The sequence below is a fragment of the Schistocerca nitens genome, chromosome 3, assembly GCF_023898315.1.
Source record: "Schistocerca nitens isolate TAMUIC-IGC-003100 chromosome 3, iqSchNite1.1, whole genome shotgun sequence".
Classification (NCBI taxonomy): Eukaryota; Metazoa; Arthropoda; class Insecta; order Orthoptera; family Acrididae; genus Schistocerca; species Schistocerca nitens.
In genome coordinates, this window is record NC_064616.1 from 50,535,389 (window position 1) to 50,553,144 (window position 17,756).

At 38.8% G+C, this 17,756-nt stretch overlaps 1 protein-coding gene across 1 annotated transcript in view; it reads left to right on the top strand.

Annotated features, from left to right (window-relative positions):
• LOC126248002 (zinc finger FYVE domain-containing protein 9) overlaps nucleotides 1–17,756 on the top strand; it is a 383,986-nt gene that overhangs the window by 272,327 nt on the left and 93,903 nt on the right. The window contains exon 12 of the mRNA XM_049948584.1: nucleotides 13,444–13,594. Coding sequence (XP_049804541.1) covers nucleotides 13,444–13,594 — 151 coding nt within the window. The remainder of the gene's footprint in view (nucleotides 1–13,443; nucleotides 13,595–17,756) is intronic.

Below are 17,756 nucleotides of genomic sequence, written 5' to 3' on the forward strand. Positions count from 1 at the left end.
GGACACGTTTAACAGGGCTAGGGGAAATAAAGTTAGTTGTGGGGTGTTATTGCCGGCCACCGGGTTCCACCGTGACAATTCTAGAATCATTCAGAGGTAGTCTACATTCTGTATCGCAGAAGTACCCGGATCAACCTATATTAGTCGGAGGCGACTTAAACCTACCTAGTATAGACTGGGATGTCTATGGATTCATTACAGGCGGTACAGACAAGCCGTCGTGTGAATTACTTTTGAACACATTATTACAAAACTTTCTTGAGCAGCTAAATCAATAGCCAACGTGTAATGGAAATATTTTAGATCTGGTAGCCACAAACAGACCAGACCTCATCGACGGTGTCAGTGTTGAGACAGGGATTAGTGATCATGATGTTGTCATTACGACTATGGTTACGAAAGTTAAAAAGTCGGTCAAGAAGGCTAGGAGAGTATTCTTACTAAAAAGAGCAGATAAGCAGTTGTTAGCATCCCACTTACTAAATGAATAAACTTCATTTACTTGCGGTATGATGGACGTGGAAGAATTATGGGCAAATTTTAAACACATTGTAAATCACGCATTGGACAAGTATGTGCCGAAAAAATGGGCTACGGACGGAAAAGACCCACCGTGGTTTAGCAGCGCAATTCAGAGAATGCTCAGGAAGCAAAGGCAGTTGCACTATCGGTACAAGAAAGATCGGGAGAATGAGGACAGGCAAAAGTTAGCAGAGATTCGTGCTGCTGTAAAAAGAGCAATGCGCGAAGCATTCAACCACTACCACCGTCATACCTTAGCAAAAGATCTTGCTGAAAACCCAAGGAAATTCTGGTCTTACGTAAAATCGGTAAGTGGGTCGAAGGCTTTCATCCAGCCACTCACTGATCAGTCTGGCCTGGCAACGGAAGACAGCAAAACGAAAGCTGAAATTTTAAATTTAGCATTTGAGTAATCTTTCATGCAGGAGGATCGTACAAACATACCGCCGTTTGAGTCTTGTACAGATTCCCGTATGGAGGACATAGTGATAGACATCCCCGGCGTTGTGAAGCAGCTGAATGGGTTGAAAATAAATAAATCGCCAGGTCCTGATGGGATTCCAATTCGGTTTTACAGAGATTACTCTACTGCATTGGCTCCTTACTTAGCTTGCATTTATTGCGAATCTCTTGCCAAACGTAAAGTGCCGAACGACTGGAAAAAAGTGCAGGTGACGCCTGTTTGTAAGAAGGGTAGAAGGACGGATCCTCAAAATTACAGACCAATGTCCTGAACATTGGTTTGTTGCAGGATTCTCGAACATATTCTCAGTTCGAATATAATGAATTTCCTTGAGACAGAGAAGTTGCTGTCCATGCATCAGCACGGCTTTAGAAAGCATCGGTCCTGCGAAACGCAACTCGCCCTTTTTTCACATGATATCTTGCGAACCATGGATGAAGGGTATCAGACGGATGCCATATTCCTTGACTTCCGGAAAGCGTTTGCCTCGGTGCCCCACTGCAGACTCCTAACTAAGGTACGAGCATATGGGATTGGTTCCCAAGTACATGAGTGGCTCGAAGACTTCTTAAGTAATAGATGCCAGTACGTTGTTCTTGATGATGAGTGTTCATCGGAGGTGAGGGTACCATCTGGAGTGCCCAGGTCCGCTGTTGTTTTCTATCTACATAAATGATCTTTTTGATAGGGTAGATAGCAATTTGCGGCTGTTTGCTGATGATGCTGTGGTGTACGGGAAGGTGTCGTCGTTGAGTGACTGTAGGAGGATACAAGATGACTTGGACAGGATTTGTGATTGGTGTAAAGAATGGCAACTAACTCTAAATATAGATAAATGTAAATTAATGCAGATGAATAGGAAAAAGAATCCTGTAATGTTTGAATACTCCATTAGTAGTGTAGCACTTGACACAGTCACATCGATTAAATATTTGGGCGTAACATTGCAGAGCGATATGAAGTGGGACAAGCATGTAATGGCAGTTTTGGTGAAGGCGGATAGTCGTCTTCGGTTCATTGGTAGAATTTTGGGAAGATTTGGTTCATCTGTAAAGGAGACCGCTTATAAAACACTAATGCTACCTACTCTTGAGTACTGCTCAAGCGTTTGGGATCACTATCAGGTGGGATTGAGGTAGGACATAGAAGCAATTCAGATCATAACGCGAGTGTTACGGAAATGCTTCAGGAACTCGGTGGGCGGGGGGGGGGGGGGGGGGGGTCTCTCTAGAGGAAAGGAGGTGTTCTTTGTTCTTTTCGTGAATCGCTACTGAGGAAATTTAGAAAACCAGCATTTGAGGCTGACTGCAGTACAATTTTACTGCCGCCAACTTACATTTCGTGGAAAGACAACAAAGTTAAGATAAGAGAAATTAGGGCTCGTACAGAGGCATATAGGCAGTCATTTTTCCCTCGTTCTGCTTGGGAGTGGAACAGGGAGAGAAGATGCTAGTTGTGGTACGAGGTACCTCCGCCACGCACCGTATGGTGGATTGCGGAGTATGTATGTAGATGTAGATGTAGACATTACATAACACAGATATTAAAATGCAAATCTGCCCCTGCTAAATACGAAACTACACAATGATTTGACGGATTTAACTAAACAAGTGCGCTAAGAATGCACAAACAAATTTTCAACTTGACTACTACACTTATATTAAAGCTAAATATGCCACTTGCTGCCACTTGCGCACTGCTGACACACTGCTCGCTGGCAGAAGGCTAACTGTACTGTCAGTAACGAAAAAGGCTATATTATATGTGAAAGCTTAGCTTCTCTTGCGGCTTATTAACCTTAGAGACCAATATTATATGTGAAAGCTTAGCTTCTCTTGCGGCTTATTAACCTTAGAGACCAATATTATATGTGAAAGCTTTGCTTTTATTGTAGCAACACAATGTATATTAATTTAAACTATTAACTTTCCCTGTTTGTGTGTTCGTGCTACGTAACAGTGGTGTTGCTGTTGGCTGAGTACATGATGTGTCCTATGCTCTGAATATCCGCTGCCATCGGCTGGTGAGATCACGTGATATGAGCTATGACTGGCTTACAAACGTGCATTGCTATATTGATTTCAATGATTCAGAAAGTAATATGTGGTGTTTGGTGGAATTCCAATGTATACATTTGTAGTACGAAAATTGCTGCACATCAAAGATATTTCCAAAACGTGTATTTTTCCCTGAGTTTCGTTTTCTAAAGTGCCGGGAAATTCTACACACGTGTATAAAACCATAACCTTTCAAAGGATTGATAAGGGAAAATATACTGTCACTTAACACAGAAAACGCGTGTTTTCACCCAGGAGAAAGTGTATTTTTAACCGGGAAATCCGGGAAAACTCTGGGATTTTTTTTTCCTTGTCCGCATATACACCCTGATGTCTCATGTGTAACACTGTGCACTGAATGGTGTGCTCTGAACCACTTCTGCTTGCACAAGCTTTGTAGTCTGTTGTCAGATCTGCCACTGATTGATGTCTGCCGCCTTTATAGAGCAGGCATTTGTGATGAGGCCTTGTAACTTATTCATGATTGGGTCATTTTTTCAACCATGTTCTGCAGATGCTCTCAGCAGGAGCATGCAAACAGCCGACTAGCTTCACATGTTCTGAGATGCTCACTCCCAGGTGAGAGGCCATAACAATTGGCTCTTTGTCAAAGTTGTTTATGTCGGAGGATTTCTACATCTATATACATACTCCGCAAACCAACAAATGTGGCCATATTGTGGCTAGAATGATACCCCAGTCATCTCTACATTGACATACTTTGCTTACTGCGTCACATGCCTGCAATACCACCAGGCAACAGTGAGTCTCACAGTGGGCAGCGGTGGTAATGTTGTGACTCATCAGGTTACGTCATGCTTGTGATATAGAAGTTTATGTTCATCCAGTATCATGGAATTATCTGTCAAAGTCTGACAATAGTTTAGTCAGTACTTTACTTTCCATTTTAGCTGAGAATGTAAAGAATCTGACACAAGTTGTTGTTTTAGTTGAACTGTATTTTAAGAACATTTGAAACAATAAAAGATTTTAATAGTTCTTTTCCCATTGGCAACAGGATGGGAATCTGTCCACGCTCTTCCACTAACATTGACAAATACAGATTAACATACCGACCCCATGAAGATAGGGGGTAAGGCCAGGTGGAAGAAGAAGAAGAAGAAGACGAAGACTTGAGAATTGGGAACCAAGAAACTTGTCAGTCCAAAAATATTGTGATTCATTGGTTATAAGTTGGTGGTGGTGGTGGTGATACCTTTTCCTTCCGCAAACACAGTCATATAGTAACTTGCTCTCCTCCACCAATGCTTCCTTCACCATGAAGCAAACTGACAGTAGTTTTTCAGATAATTGTTGAATACTCGTGTTATGCCACTAACAAGGGAATGCTCCAATCCGACATGTCAATACCTACCCTGAAATTTTTCACACAGGAAAAGCAGCTAAGGCGAACTGCAAGTATTATTAAAAAAAAAAAAAGTTACTCAGTTTTTCTGCACAGAGAACCACTTATAACAGCAGTTTCTGCAGCCCTTACCTCCTATTACACAACTCGACGAATAAGCAGGCACAGCCGTGACAAGAAAACATAACACCATGTAACAGAAAGTCCATGGTGCACACATGATAATTTTCAGCTCTTAAACCATACCAAAAGTGCCTCAAATCATTAATTTTTGGACAACTTGCAGTTTGTGTCAACAGCTTAACTGTTGCAGATGTATTTATTACTCAAGTGAGTAGCTGAGGAAAGAAAATAAAGGCAGTATATGATATTGTATTACAGACAAATTCCACCAATCAGTGCTTCAGTTTGTTGATATTAAACATTTTATAGCAGTTCCTGTATCACCCTTCTTATGATAATTTTTGGATAACAAATATTTTACTAACACTGAAACAATTCCTTGTTTATTCCCTTTAGTTGTCACAAAAAATGCGAAGTGTTAGTTCATAATGAAAACAAATGTTTTTCTTGAACCAGGCACACCTGATAAAGAAAAAGTAGTGCATTAGAGCACTTCACAATAATTACTAATTTTGCTTAGACATAACTGTAATGCAGTAAGAAATGATCGTGGCCATTGTGCTGCATATTCTGCTGCATACCAGGCACATTTGATCAAATTTGTAAAATGTGGTAGTGCCAACTGACAATGCAAAAATGACTAAAGTTTTACAGTACTGTTCTGTTTATCAATCGGAAATTACAAAAATATAACATAAATTATATTGTTTGACAATTTTCCATAAAATGCTTTAAACTGTTGAAAAAAAAATTTTTTAACGAGAGGCTGAATAACTCTATTAGTTTCGGGTGGAATCTTAATTATATTAACATTCTTCTTGTCCTCCTCCAAAACACAAAGGTATCATTACGTCCAGACCAAGAATCCAACAAATGCAGTGAATTACTGCCTGCATGTGGTAAGATGATGATTCGGATGTAATGTTGAAAATTATTCGCTCCCATTTTTGCAGATTTTGCTGTGCTGATTAAAAATTTTTTCAGCTAAACAGTTTTTGAAATAATTCAGAAGCCAAGAGCGCTTAAACACTGTTTACTGGATAACTGGTTTCAACGCACTTACAGTGCCATCATTGGATCTGTGACGATATAACATGACAGGTTTTAGGGAGGGCTTACATGAATTACACTATATACATTACTAGTAGTACAGTACCACATACCTGAATGTAGATTAACATTTATAAACCATTTGGATATAACGATACATGAGGCAGACCAGTTGATGTAAACTCATTGTCACAAAAAATAAAAAAACAACTGCTCTCATGGTCATTCTTTTCATAAGATATGTAAAACTGCAGTCACAAGATAAAACAATATGGTACATGACCGCTGCTTGACTAACAGCAGTTGGCATCACACTGCCCTATTCCACACAGGTATACCTACTGCGATTCTAGTGGTTCACAACCGGCCACTAGATAGCCCTGTCCAAGCAGTGCACACACAGTCCCATGGTATGACCACTCATTACTAATACAATACAACTTTACTATTACTGCTAATCAAATATCCATACAAAGAACACTTCCACATACACTTACTGTACATACTATACATACTATACATACTATAAAGTACGTCAATTACAGAGTAAAAACATCTGGAGCAAAGGCATTATCCATATTAGCGCCACACAAAACTATATATTACAAATTAACCCTTATTCATATATGGAAGTCAGGAATATACACATAGTAAACTGTTCATAATACGACTTAGATACAATGTGACAAGTGATTAAAACCTGTATGCTGGGTTTTACCTGTCTGGGCACTACAATCTTAGGTATTGTATGTGCCAAAACAGTACTAACTTGCTATAAAAGGCTCTCACCAACTAACTATACACTCGTTATGAACGTAGAACGGACCGACTATGAATACCTGCATAGGCTCATAAAAGTAAGGAATGGCAGGTCAGAAACAAACCGAGGGGGCGCGGGAACAGGGGAAGGGGGGGGGGGGGGTGGACAGACATGCATACCAAGATGCACAGCCACTCCACGTGCGTTCCCATCAGCATGGCACTCGTTCCGTCCATTCAGCCTACCGAATGGGGAGTAATGGAAAACCATTTTACTACGGTACCAAGAAAATGCCCATTCTGGCCGGCCATGCACAAATATATCTGTAAAATATAGAAACGTGACGAAGACACATTTGGCGGGCAGTGGTAAGGTAAATGCTTTTTACGATGCTTGGCGTGTAGTTGCCCAGCCTCGCAAATAAATCTTTGCTTGATGATTACCATTGCCCACCAAATGTGTCTTAGTCACTTTTCTATATTCTACAGATGTATTTGTGTATGGCCAGCCAGAATGGGTGTTTCCTTGGTATTGTAGTAATATGGTTTTCCATTACTCCCCATTCGGTGAGTTGAATAGACAGAACGAGTGCCATGCTGATGCGAACGCACATGGAGTGGCTGTGCATCTTGGTATGCATGTCTGTCAACCCCCCCCCCCCCCCCCAACCTCCCCCACACCCACCCACCTGTTTCCATGCCCCCTCGGTTTGTTTCTGACCTGCCATTCCTTACTTTTATGTGCCTATGCAGGTATTCATAGTCGGTCTGTGTTGGTGAGAGCCTTTTATAGCAAGTTAGTACTGTTTTGGCGCAAACAATACCTAAAATCGTAGTGCCCAGGCAGGTAAAACCCAGCATACAGGCTTTAATCACTCGTCACATTGTATCCAAGTCGTGTTATGAACAGCTTACTGTGCGTTTATTCCTAACTTCCATATATGAATAAGGGTAAATTGTAATACGTAGTTTTGAATGGCGCTAATATGAATAATACCTTTGCTTCAGGTGTTTTTACTCTGTAATTGATGTACTTTATAGTATGTATAGTATGTACAGTAAGTGTATGCGAAAGTGTTCTTTGCATGGGTATTTGATTAACAGCAATAGTAAAGTTGTATTGTATTAGCAATGAGTGGTTATACTGTGTGACTGTGTGTGCACTGCTTGGACAGTGCTATCTAGTGGTCGGTTGTGAACCACTAGAATTGCAGCATGTATACCTGCATGGAAAAGGGCAGTGTGATGCTGACTTGTTAGTCGAGCAGCGGTCATGTACCATATTGTTTTATCTTGTGACTGCAGTTTTACATATCTTACCAAAAGAATGACCATGAGAGCACTTGTTTTTTTTATTTTTTGTGACAATGATTTTGCATTAACTGGTCTGCCTCATGTATCGTTATATCCAAATGGTTTATAAATGTTAATCTACATTCAGGTATGTGGTACTGTACTATTAGTAATGTATATAGTGTAATTCATGTAAGCCCTCCATCAAACCTGTCGTGTTATATCTTCACAGATCCGATGATGGCACCTTCAGTGTGTTGAAACCAATTATCCAGTAAACAGTATTTAAGTGATCTTGGCTTTTGAATTATTTCTAAAACAGTGTGATCGCCCCACTATGCACTGTGTGTTCATTGCTAAACAGTTTTTCTTGTCCTAATTTGCTTTGATTTTCCGGAATGCAGATATAAAGCTGCGGAAATAGTAATCCACTGATACTTATCACTGGCATCGTTGTATACGAATGTGGCACAGCATTCATTGGCTGCATTTGCTCAAAGTGGTAAAATGTGATTTGCATGGAATCTGACATACTGGCTCCACATGCGGCATTTTAGGGGATAACAAGAATCTTCATCTTCACTTCAGCTGTGAATTACCTATTAGTGACATCTCCTCTACACATTTACTTAACATAAACTTCATAATTTTGTGACTTCCTTGTCCATATTATTTCCTGAATCTGTTTAACCAGATCAAAGAAGCCTGGAAATTGGGAATGTTGAACCTACTTGCCATTCAGAGTGGCAAGTGTCACAGATTTCTCTTGGCAACTGTATATTGACCCTTATATGTTGTTCTAAAACTATTCAATAGTTTTTCTTTCATACTTCTGCGGGTTTCATTGTGGTGCATATTTCATACTTCGTGTAACTTTTTCTTCCGTTTATGCAATTCACGTTTAGATCTTACAAAATGAAATCAGCTTTGCTCATTGCTTAACTTTAAGTGCTTTCTCCCTCCTTCGTTTAATCAAAAAATTCACAGCCTTACGTTTGTCACTGAAAACTATTACTGTGCATGTGTTCTTTGGGCTTGGGAGGTATTCTGTTTCTGTTCTGGACTTTGTTAGCACAATAATCATCATTCGAACAACAGTTAAAGAAACATCAGAGTTATTTATTCTAATGTTTCTACAATTTCTAATGAAATGTCAACATTATTTGAATGAGCGTCCATTAAAGTAATATATATATATAGGAACTCCGGAACCTGCACAAAGACTGATGCTATTAATATGAAGTATTCACAAAGAAAAATAATTAAATTTTTCCGCCATTGTGAACACTTAGTGAGTGAGACAATTGTAAAATTATTTTTGACATTAAATGAGTTGCAAATTCGAGCGACAGTAATTGTGAACAGTTGCGTCAGAGAAACTATCAACAAAAGCTGTAATTTGCTTTACAAATAATGAACACATTGTGTCATGTCATCTGTTTATCGATGTACCGTCAACAAAGGCATTGTTCATGTTATCTGTTTGTCAATGTGCCGACAGCGGAGGTTATGTGCCTGCTGTGTTGTGGACGCACTGTCTGCTGTAGCTACAGCAAGGATTTGCACTACTCCAGTCACCTGGTGCACTATGAATTTGGCAGCTGTCAACATTTTTTTAAAAAAATTGTTGCAGTGTGTCTTAGCAGCTAAAATTTTTACATTGTGTTTCTTCCTGTATAAAAAATTTCAGGGCTGATTTTGACATGACAGGTCGGATTGTTCCCTTGTAAGATGAGAAAATTTAGTTGAAGCTCATAAGAAAAAGAAGCTACATTGTCTAACAATGAAATTGCAGATAGAAGTAAATACTGATAACTGCATTATTTGTAAACTTTGTTTTGTAACTTACAATTTCTGAAGTATAGTTCAAACATTTTCTTTATGTGTAACAAGTGTTATGTTATATCAAGACTCATGTGACACCTTAGACATATGTTGCTGTAATCCTAACAAAAATCAGTAAGATAGTACCTTCTTTTCATTATGTGGTTGTTAGTCAAATAAATGCGAAATGCGAAATAAAACTTCAAATTATTATTATTATTATTATTATTATTATTATCATCATTGTTGTTATTATTGCTTAAGAATAATAACTTGTCTTCCACCTGTTGTGTGGCACGTTCATTCTGGGTGTGAAAGTGAAACATTTCTCTCTGTCTTTGCAATGCTCTGCAGTAGGTCAGTAGCTCATTAAAAGTTACTAGTCCCGAAAATTGTGTTCCAGACCTTTTCTCTGTGTAAATGTCTTGTTCTATGTATTTTCTTACTGACATGGCTTGCTTGTTTCATTAGCAACACATATTGTGGCTCACCTTTTTACCTTTGAAAAACCTCTATTGCACAGACATGAAACTTGAGTTCTCCTGGACATATAAATGTTAAATTCTTAGTGGAATCACTGGGTGATGTTTTAGATGACCACTGATATTTGGACAGATGAATACACTGTCATTTTCAAGGTACAAGTGCAATGAGAGAGCACTGTGCAAAGAAATTTGAACCCTCAGTAGTGGGGATATGCTGAGCAAGAACCATAATTTGACATATAAAGTAAGACCACATGCACGTGACTGCACATGCACACCTGTGCGACTGTGTGCGCGCATGCTCCCCCCCCCCCCCTCGCCACACACACACACACACACACACACACACACACACACACACACACACACACACCGTAAAAACTACCGCCACAACAAAAGATGAAAAATGTCTGAAGTTATCGAAGTGAATTTTATTACCAACATATGAGCAAGTAACATTTAACTCTACCCCTGCGTTGTTTGGCCGGAGAAAGGGCAGAAGTCCAAGCAGAATTAAACAGAAACTTCCTTCACTGTTAATTACGTGACATGCTAATTTAATCTCAACTCTTCCTTCTTAACACTATCGTAATAGTTAGAAGTACATGCCAGTCTCTCTGTGTTATGTTGAGTAGGGTATTGGTGCCAGGGCAGTGTTCTGCAATAGCAGATTTTCTAAGTTGTTGTAAGCATATTTGATACTTATGCACTATATGATATGGTAGACAGCCACCTTGCGCAATCCAAGGTCAACTCTGATCTTGGATAGCAGTCAAAAAACACACTTCACTCCATGTTTCTGGAGATTTCCGCCAGTCCTGTTGGAAATGCCACCTGTGTATGGCAGAAAAGATGCAGACTTAAATACCACCCCATTGCTTTCATCACTAACCTTATTTGCACCAACTCCCAAGCATTTACCAGTTGTTGTTTTGGTTGGTTCTGCCACACAGGCTGTTTTCAAACCACATCCAGACACTGTTGAGGAGGTTAGGAGAGAAACGTGTGTTGACTGGACCATGTTCACTCAAGAGTAATATTATTACAACAAATCAAAACTGAAGAGTTTCCTCATAGGTCACCCCTTCTATTCTGTTGAGGAGTTTCATGAAAAATTAAGTTGATTCTTAATGTTATATTGTTGATTGCATTTACTTAAACCTATGGCTTGACTTTCTTTGAGTTCATAAACATTTTATTTTATCTGTTATTATTTTTATGTTGCAATTTCATGTACTGACACATTCCATGACCTTGGAGATTTTCTCCTCAATTTGGTCCTGCAGAACTAGATGTGTAAATAAATAAGTAACAGCTGTGAGTAATGTTTTGTGTACACTCAGGTTGGATCCTGATATTGTCATCTTACTCACAGACAACGACAATACAGTGGTCATGTTGGACAAGCAATAATTAAATTTTCCCCGAGACATTTAAGTCTCATCTTTGTGTACGATAATGATGGAAGCTGAAGAAATGAATTAAAATTTGTGCCATGGCCAGGAGCCGAACCCAGGTCGTCTTGCTTACTAGGCAGAAATGCTAAATATTACACCACCGCAGCACTGTGGTCAGTATTGCTGCACAAACTACCCAAGTCAAGTGCCCACCCAACACGAACTTCAATTCATATCTTCAACTTACTTTCGTCCTACATTGTCACTAATGCCGCAGCCTTCCGCCATTGGAATTGCACCCTAGCTTTGGACATAATGAGGAAGTCCTGTACCGTAGGTGATCTTACAGATCTTATAATTAAATTTTTCTCGAGACGTTTAATTCTTATCTTTATCTACAATAATGACGAAAGCTGAAGGAGTGAATTAAAATTTGTGCCACAGCCAGGTGTTCTTGCGTACTACACAGAAATGCTAACCATTACCACCACTGCACTATGGTCAACATTGCTGCACAAACAATGTAGGGGGAAAATAAGCTGAAGATAAGAATTGAAGTTTGTCTTGGGGAAGGTATTTGACTTGAGTAGTTCATCCAGCATAGTTGACCATAGTGCTGTAGTTGTGTAAAATGGTTAGCATTTTTGCCTAGTAAGCAGGAATACCTGGGTTCGAGTCATGGCCGTGGCACAAATTTTAATTCATTTCTTCAGCTTCCATCACTATCATAGATAAGCAGCATTATGTTCAAAAGATGCAGTGTTTACTACCTGATCCAGCATAGTTGCTGACTCCATGCTGACCCAACAATAAGGGTTTAGTCATTAGTGGGAGGCCAACAGTGTCTTGCAGAAAAGTTTGTTCTTGCAAGAGTCTATAAAGATTACTAACTGTCATTGTCTTGTCTGTACTAAACTGTATGGTCTTCAGAATATCCACTAGGAAGGGGTTCCTGTTTGGTCTGTTGTAGATGACACTGGTGCTCAGACATACCGTGTATCCCACTAATAGATCAGTGTGCATATCGCCTTAGGAATTCTGTAGGTTTCTGATATTTTAATAAGTTTTGATGCGGTCTCTCTCTTCACTCGTGTACCTCTGTCTGATTCGTTATGCTTAATTGGCAATAGGATTGGTGTTTAATTAACTAATCTGTTTCAACATTTGTTAAAATACACTTACTTCTTATTCAATTACCAGTTCTACAAGCATACAGATGGAGATGTGGAGCCCTTTGTCACCAATTGTTGCCTGTCTGTTTACGGAAGATTTCAAGGAATGTGTCCTGTAGTCGGCAGTATTGAAACTTACATGCTTTCTTAAGTATGCCAACAATACTTTTTTTTGAACAGCTATATTCAGTCCATTCGAATATTCGCTTCAGTGTGGAGGTGGAAAGAATGGCTGCCTTCCCTTCCTTCCAGGAGGAAGGTTGATGTTACATTGGGACATGCTATTTATAGGAACTCAGCTCAATTCACACTGATTTGTATCTTCAGAATTAAAGTTGTCACCACCTAGCTCAGCATAGAGGAGTACATTGTTCCTTGATTCATAGAACCCACGTCATCTCAGATTTTTAAAGTTTTTCAGCTGAGTTAGTCCAGCTCAAGGTCACTTTTTGCCAGAATTGATATAGTGAAAGAGTAACAATAAGGATATCCTGTCATGCACTTCCAGCATTTGGGGTAGTGTTATTAAGGAGGCAGTTGCAATAAAATTAGGATATTCTCTCATGAATAGAGGTGGAGGTTTTTGCTCAAATTCTGCTGAGAATACAGCTCTCTCAATGCAATTACTGTATAAAAATGATAACTTCTGACATTGATCATCCTGGTTGTACAGTGGTGCTGGTTTTTATAGTGTATGTGTTATCTTTCTACATGTGCTATATTCTGGTTCTCGGTCAGTGAAGCCCTACCTCCGAGGGTCTAAATTTCCTTGCGTGGCACTTTCTCATTGCATTTGTGCCTTGTAAATCCATGGTGTTCATCCACTGAAATATTGGCAGTTGTCTAAAATGTCATCTGGCTGCATTTCCATAAATTGTTTGTATATTATATAAATCTTTTTCATATACACTCCCAAAACTATTTCTTTCCAGATGGGAAACTCCATGGGCAAAAGTCTTCCCAATTCGGCTAATGCTGAGACTCGGTGCTGAATTCAGGTACTACCCATGCATGCTGGTGTCTGTCCGAGGAAGAAGACCAGTGTATTGTGAAATAGGACACACAATTATTAATCTTCTAGCGGTGAGTATTCAAGCATTTTCTTATGCTAAATATTTATAATTTGTTATTTCATTAAATGATGCTTTCTTGAATTACTCAATCATTAATCTTATAACTACAAGAGCACAAACAATATTGCGTGGCAGAAACATGATCAGCAAATTCACAAGAGTCATAAATTCATTACCCTTGTTTTACTTTTGTTGATTTTCATCTTACAACCTCTTTTCAAGACACTAACTTTTCCATTGAACTGTTCTCCCAGGTCCTTTGCTGTCTCCAACAGAATTACAGTGTCATCAGCAAGCCTTACAATATCCCACCCCCATAAACTTTAACACCCTTTCACAATTTCTCATTTCTTTCCTTAAATACTTGTTCAGTGTATAAATTAAATAACATCTGGGATAGGGTACAACTCTGCCTCACTCCCTTCTCAAGTGGTACTCCCCTTTCATCCCCTTCCACTCTTAAAACTTCAGTGTGGTTTCTGTACAGGTTGTAAATAACCGCTTACTCTCTTTATTTTATACCTGTTACCTTCAGAATTCTAAAGTGTGTGTTCCAGCCAACATTGTCAAAAGCCTTCTGTAAATCTGCAAATGCTATAAATGTAGGTTTACCTTTTTTCAGCGTCTCTTCTAAGGTAAGTCATAGGACCAGTATTGCTTCACATTTCCCTACATTTCTCCAGAACACAAACAGAATTACCCTGTTGGCGACAAATCACTGTAAACGGTAACTACTGTAAAATACCTTGGAGTAGCCATCCATAGTAACTCTTTAAGTGGAATGACCACATAAAACAAATTGTAGGGAAAACAGATGCCAGATTAAGATTTGTTGGGAGAATCATACAAAATTTAATTAATTCATGAAAAAATTGTCTTACAGAACACCTGTTCAACTGATGATGGAGTATTACTGATCAGTTGGGGACCCTTGTGAGATTGGATTAATACAAGAAACAGGGAAGATACAACTAAGAGTGTTGTGTTTCATCTTGCGATTATTCAGTTGGCCATGGGAGCATTACAGAGATTCCAAATAAACTCCAGAATGTTAATGCTGCAAAAGAAGTGGCATATATCATGGGAAGTTTACTATTGAAATTCTAAGAGCATAAATTCCTTTCACGCAAAATGATCACATAAAAAAAAAAAAAAAAAAAAAAAAAAAAAAAATTAGAGCTCATGTGGAGATATACTGACAATGATTTTTCCTTTTGAAAACATTACTGGAAGTTAACAGCAGTCTTATAGATAATTAAAATACTAATCAGTCTCGATCACAAAGATTTATGAAAAACTAAAAATAACACATTAAATGGTAAGCAGTTTTGTTTTCATCAGATACCATCTTCAGACCATGTCTCAGTAGGTGGTGAGCAGAGATGATGGGAGAGCATTGGTAAGTGTCGGAGGAGACCACAGGTAACAAGACATGGTCTGAAGATGATTTTTTGATAAAATTACTGGTTACCATTTCGAGATGTGATTTTTAGTTTTTAATAAATCCTTGTGATCAAGGCTGATTAGTATTTTAATGATTTTTTCCCCATGCATTATATTCAAATGGAAAAGAGAATGGCAGAAATGTAGAAGTACAAAAGTACCCTTTTACACTCACTGTATTGTGGGTTGTGGAGTGTTGATGGGTTGTGGAGTGTTGATATTTTAAAACAATTTTCTTGTGGTCTTAGTCATTCGAATTGACATGTTTGCATGTTAGTCAACAACTCATAATTTGAAAGTCTTTCTTAAATGCAACTTGTTCCCATAGTGCTCTCTTTTCTCCTCATATATGTAACACATCACTAACTTTCGGCACTTTTTTTCCAGAGAGATTACAATATGCCATTGTTAAATCCCTTTGTAAGAAAGATTATATGGGAGATGACAGTAACTACTTGGCCATTTCACTAGTGATATCATTTTCCAAAATTTCTCAGTAGGTGATATATTCTATAATATTATTCCATGTGAGCAACAGTAACATCTGTTTAAGGAGTCAGGCATTTTGAATCCTCAGATAGGATCACTAGGCTGAGTGTACCCCGTACGAATCCTCCCACCGAGGAAAAATCCATGGCAGCACTGGGAATCAAACCCAGGTCCTCAGTATGGTAACCATATACCCTGACCGGAAAGTTACAGTGGTGGATGTCATGACTATTGTTCCACAGTATATCTATTCCCTCATGAAGTTGGTTGTAAATAATCCACTGCAGTTCAAAAGGAACAGTGATGTACATAATTACAATATCAGAAGAATCAAGTAATATTAAATACTCTGTGTTAAATTCATTTGTAGCACAAAAGGGTACACAATGTTGCAACCAAAAACTGTGATCACTTACCAGTGATATGTCTGCCAGACAGCAAAGTAAAATTTGAAAGCAAACTGAAAAAGTTTCTCCTCGACAACTACTCTTGTTTCATAGAAGAATTTCAATTTTTGTAATGTGCAAAAGGTGGGAGATAGAAATTACTAACAAATTTGCTTTTTATTTGTTGTAAATGGTCATTACGTAACCATATTTACAAATGAATGAGTAATGTGAATGTAAAAAATCACTTGTTCCACATCATTACAATTAATCATGGAACATAAAACTAACTAGCAACATGTAACCCCATTTAGAACTGACAATTACCAATGGTAGTAAGAGCATAGAGCTGTCTTTAATGATTTGTATGTATAAGAAATCAAATTTATCCTCATTTGTTAGTGTTACAACAGCTATTAAACTTGATTGAGTTATTTACAAGATCCTGTTTATCACGTAAGCAAGAATAACTATTTCTTATTTTTTGATTTTATTGTAAATGAATTTTTATTTTTGTTTCGAGCCAAACATGTTAACACTTAATTGTTTTATGGCATCTTCAGGTGTCTACAAAGGAATTAAAGAAAATATGTAATTGATTGTGTAGCTTTATTTCACAGCAGCATTTCTGGGCCAATTAACTCAATAAAAAAAGCCATGGTGTACATAATAATATCACTGATAAGCAACAGACTATTGAAGTTTTTCCAGAAGAGTCAACTGATGTGTGTGAGATATAGGAGAATAAATGATGACTAACTGACAACCTCAGCTACCGACAGGTGTTGCTGTTATACCTCGATGTGGACAGCTGAAAATGTGTGCCCCGACCAGGACTCGAACCCGGGATCTCCTGCTTACATGGCAGACGCTCTATCCATCTGAGCCACCGAGGACACAGGTGAATAGCGCGACTGCAGGGACTTATCCCTTGCACGCTTCCCGTGAGACTCACATTCCCAACTGTCCACAATTCTACATATGTATTGTACCTTATAGACATTTGCCCACCCACTCATTACTCGCGCACGCTTTGGCGATTCCCGTAAGAGTTTGGGCAACCTATGCGTATTCGCACAGACGAAGGTCAATGGCTGGTTAGCCTTTAACTATATATTTGAAGACAGTAATTTGTTCTCGAAAGAACAGTTACTGTTGATGACCATGCAGCTTTTCCATGGAATAAATGATGTGAGTCTCACGGGAAGCATGCAAGGGATAAGTCCCTGCAGTCGCGCTATTCACCTGTGTCCTCGGTGGCTCAGATGGATAGAGCGTCTGCCATGTAAGCAGGAGATCCCGGGTTCGAGTCCCGGTCGGGGCACACATTTTCAGCTGTCCACATTGAGGTATAACAGCAACACCTGTCGGCAGCTGAGGTTGTCAGTCAGTCATCATTTATTCCAGGGAAAAGCTGCATGGTCATCAACAGTAACTGTTCTTTCGAGAACAGGTTACGGTCAGGAGACATAAAAGATATTGTTCTATTTATATGTGTAGTTACAGATAAAATGAATATAAACCCATTGATTGCTGTGGCAGTCTTTGGGACTAAGTCTCCCAAGGACCATCTGGTAAGCCCATAGAGTGCCACTTCAGTTATGTATTTGACACTAACATTCTACTACTGGGCTGCACCAAACACACAGGTGAAAAAACTCTGTTTTAGAGGAAACTGTTACACATCAGGTTGACACCAAGTGGGATTTTGAATCCTGTCCTGAAGCTTTAGACATAGAATGCTTGACCTCTTGTGCACAACAGAAGAATATTTACATGAATACCACGTGTACAAAATATACTGTGATCTTTTTAAAGTAGCCCAAACATATTATAATTTCAGAATATTCGCTG